Source organism: Stegostoma tigrinum, chromosome 43 (genome assembly GCF_030684315.1).
Source record: "Stegostoma tigrinum isolate sSteTig4 chromosome 43, sSteTig4.hap1, whole genome shotgun sequence".
Classification (NCBI taxonomy): domain Eukaryota; kingdom Metazoa; phylum Chordata; class Chondrichthyes; order Orectolobiformes; family Stegostomatidae; genus Stegostoma; species Stegostoma tigrinum.
The window spans coordinates 15370876-15372751 of NC_081396.1; the positions used below are offsets into that span (position 1 = coordinate 15370876).

Sequence of the window (1876 nt, forward strand, 5' to 3'; positions counted from 1 at the left end):
ATGCATGTTAATATGCATACATTAATGTTCGTGTGTTAACCAGCTGTGTGGACATAACTGAAGGGGGATGTAATACTCCTGAAGGTCGCTATTTCCAGAATTCCTGGGTAAGAGAGTGTGAGCAGTTTTTTCCACTCATACTGCAGTTCTCAGATCGAGAGACAATGAGTGAGGAGGTTTAAAACATCAGCTGAACACACAGTGCTGCTGTCTGGAACTCATTTTCAATCATTTCACTCACTATTGAACATTGACATCTCGATCGCGTGTCATACATCCCATTAGGTTGCTGGCTGCGCTGGGCGGATATACCGTCTCACTGCATTATGATCCCAGGGCGGGTCCTTCGTGTTTTCTCGCCAGTCAGTGCTGAACGCGATGGAAAACGGGCCATTCCCGACACGCTCCTCTCACCTTTCCTGAATTTCAAACATGTTCTGAACACTTGACTGAACGGGGTGAAGCTCCAACAAAGCTCAAAAACCTCAACATCAATCAGGGCAATGAAGCCCACTCGCCTGGCACCGCACAGACTCCTTCCACCGCCGACGCCCAGCAGCAGCGGTATGTGCTATCCACAAGGCGCGCTGCAGAAATTCGCAAAAGTTCCTGAGTCGGCAGCTACCAAATGTCGGGCCGCTTCCATCGAGAAGGAAAAGAGCAGCAGATACATGGGATAACCACCAGCTGCCATTTCCCCTTCTAAAACATTCCCTATCCACTCCTGGAAATATTTTGTTTGGCAGAATCCTGGAATTCCGTCCCACATGACATTCTGTATCTACCTTCAGTGCATGGACTGCAGTGTTTTACGAAGCCAGATCACTACCAGCTTCTCAAAGTGGGCAGTGAGAGATGCATAATGCATGTTGTCCCAGGCAGAGACACCCATGTCCCATAAATCAACAATGAATATCATTCTTCTCATGTTGGCTCATTTATAGTAATTGTTCCTGTGAACACATTTCTCGAACTGTATCTCCAGTGAGTGAGCACTACTTAATAAAATTGACCCTTCTCCTTTCACCATATACAGTCCATTTTCTGAGTCATGTTATTGCAGAGTGCATTTGTACCATACCCTCACAGTCATTGCAGGTGAATGGCGAACGTGGGCTGTGATGACACATTGCATGTATCTGCCTTGTGAACCTTAATTGCTATTCGTGTGTTTTACAGAGGCGGTGAGACTGAGACTTGGGAACGGGGGCAGTCCTTGCGCTGGCCGAGTGGAGGTTCATTATGAAGGGCTGTGGGGGACTGTGTTTGATGATAACTGGGGCCTGCCAGACGCTAATGTTGTGTGTCAGGAGCTGGACTGTGGGACTGCAGTCTCTGCCCTGCTTCGTTCTCACTTTGGGCCAGGATCCGGACCCATTGTGACTGGGGATGTTTTCTGCAGCGGCGCTGAGCATGCTCTGAGGGACTGTGAAGCAGATACTTGGGATCACTACGACGAACCACACACCAATGATGCAGGTGTCACCTGTTCAGGTGAGAACCGGCTGCTGTTTCTATGTCGTTGTGTCATAGCGCGACACTATCCAAAACCGCAAAGAGATATGATAGCCGAACGATAAATGACCAATCGTTATGAACATCACAATAACTGATTCGCTGGGTTATACGGTATCATTATAGATTGTGTTGTGTAATTGAAGGTTACGGCAGAGGTGAATACCTGCTACTCTTCAAAGCCCAGTGAAGGGGAAGGACAGGTGCCCCTTATTATTTCACTTGGAGTTACATTGAGACAGCTGTACCGCCGGAAATATCACACATACACCGAATGAATAATAACATTCTACTTCGTGTTGGCTGGAAGAATCACTTTGTATAATTTATCTTCAGGCTGAAAGTCGCTTTCTCTCGGACA

The 1876-nt window shown here is 47.3% G+C and overlaps 1 protein-coding gene across 1 annotated transcript in view; it reads left to right on the forward strand.

Annotated features, from left to right (window-relative positions):
- The first annotated feature begins 503 nt into the window (after window positions 1–503).
- The window catches only part of LOC125450644 (epimerase family protein SDR39U1-like), a 135246-nt gene continuing 133873 nt past the window's right edge, over window positions 504–1876 (forward strand). Inside the window, exons 1-2 of the mRNA XM_059641851.1 lie at window positions 504–564; window positions 1180–1494. Coding sequence (XP_059497834.1) covers window positions 504–564; window positions 1180–1494 — 376 coding nt within the window. The remainder of the gene's footprint in view (window positions 565–1179; window positions 1495–1876) is intronic.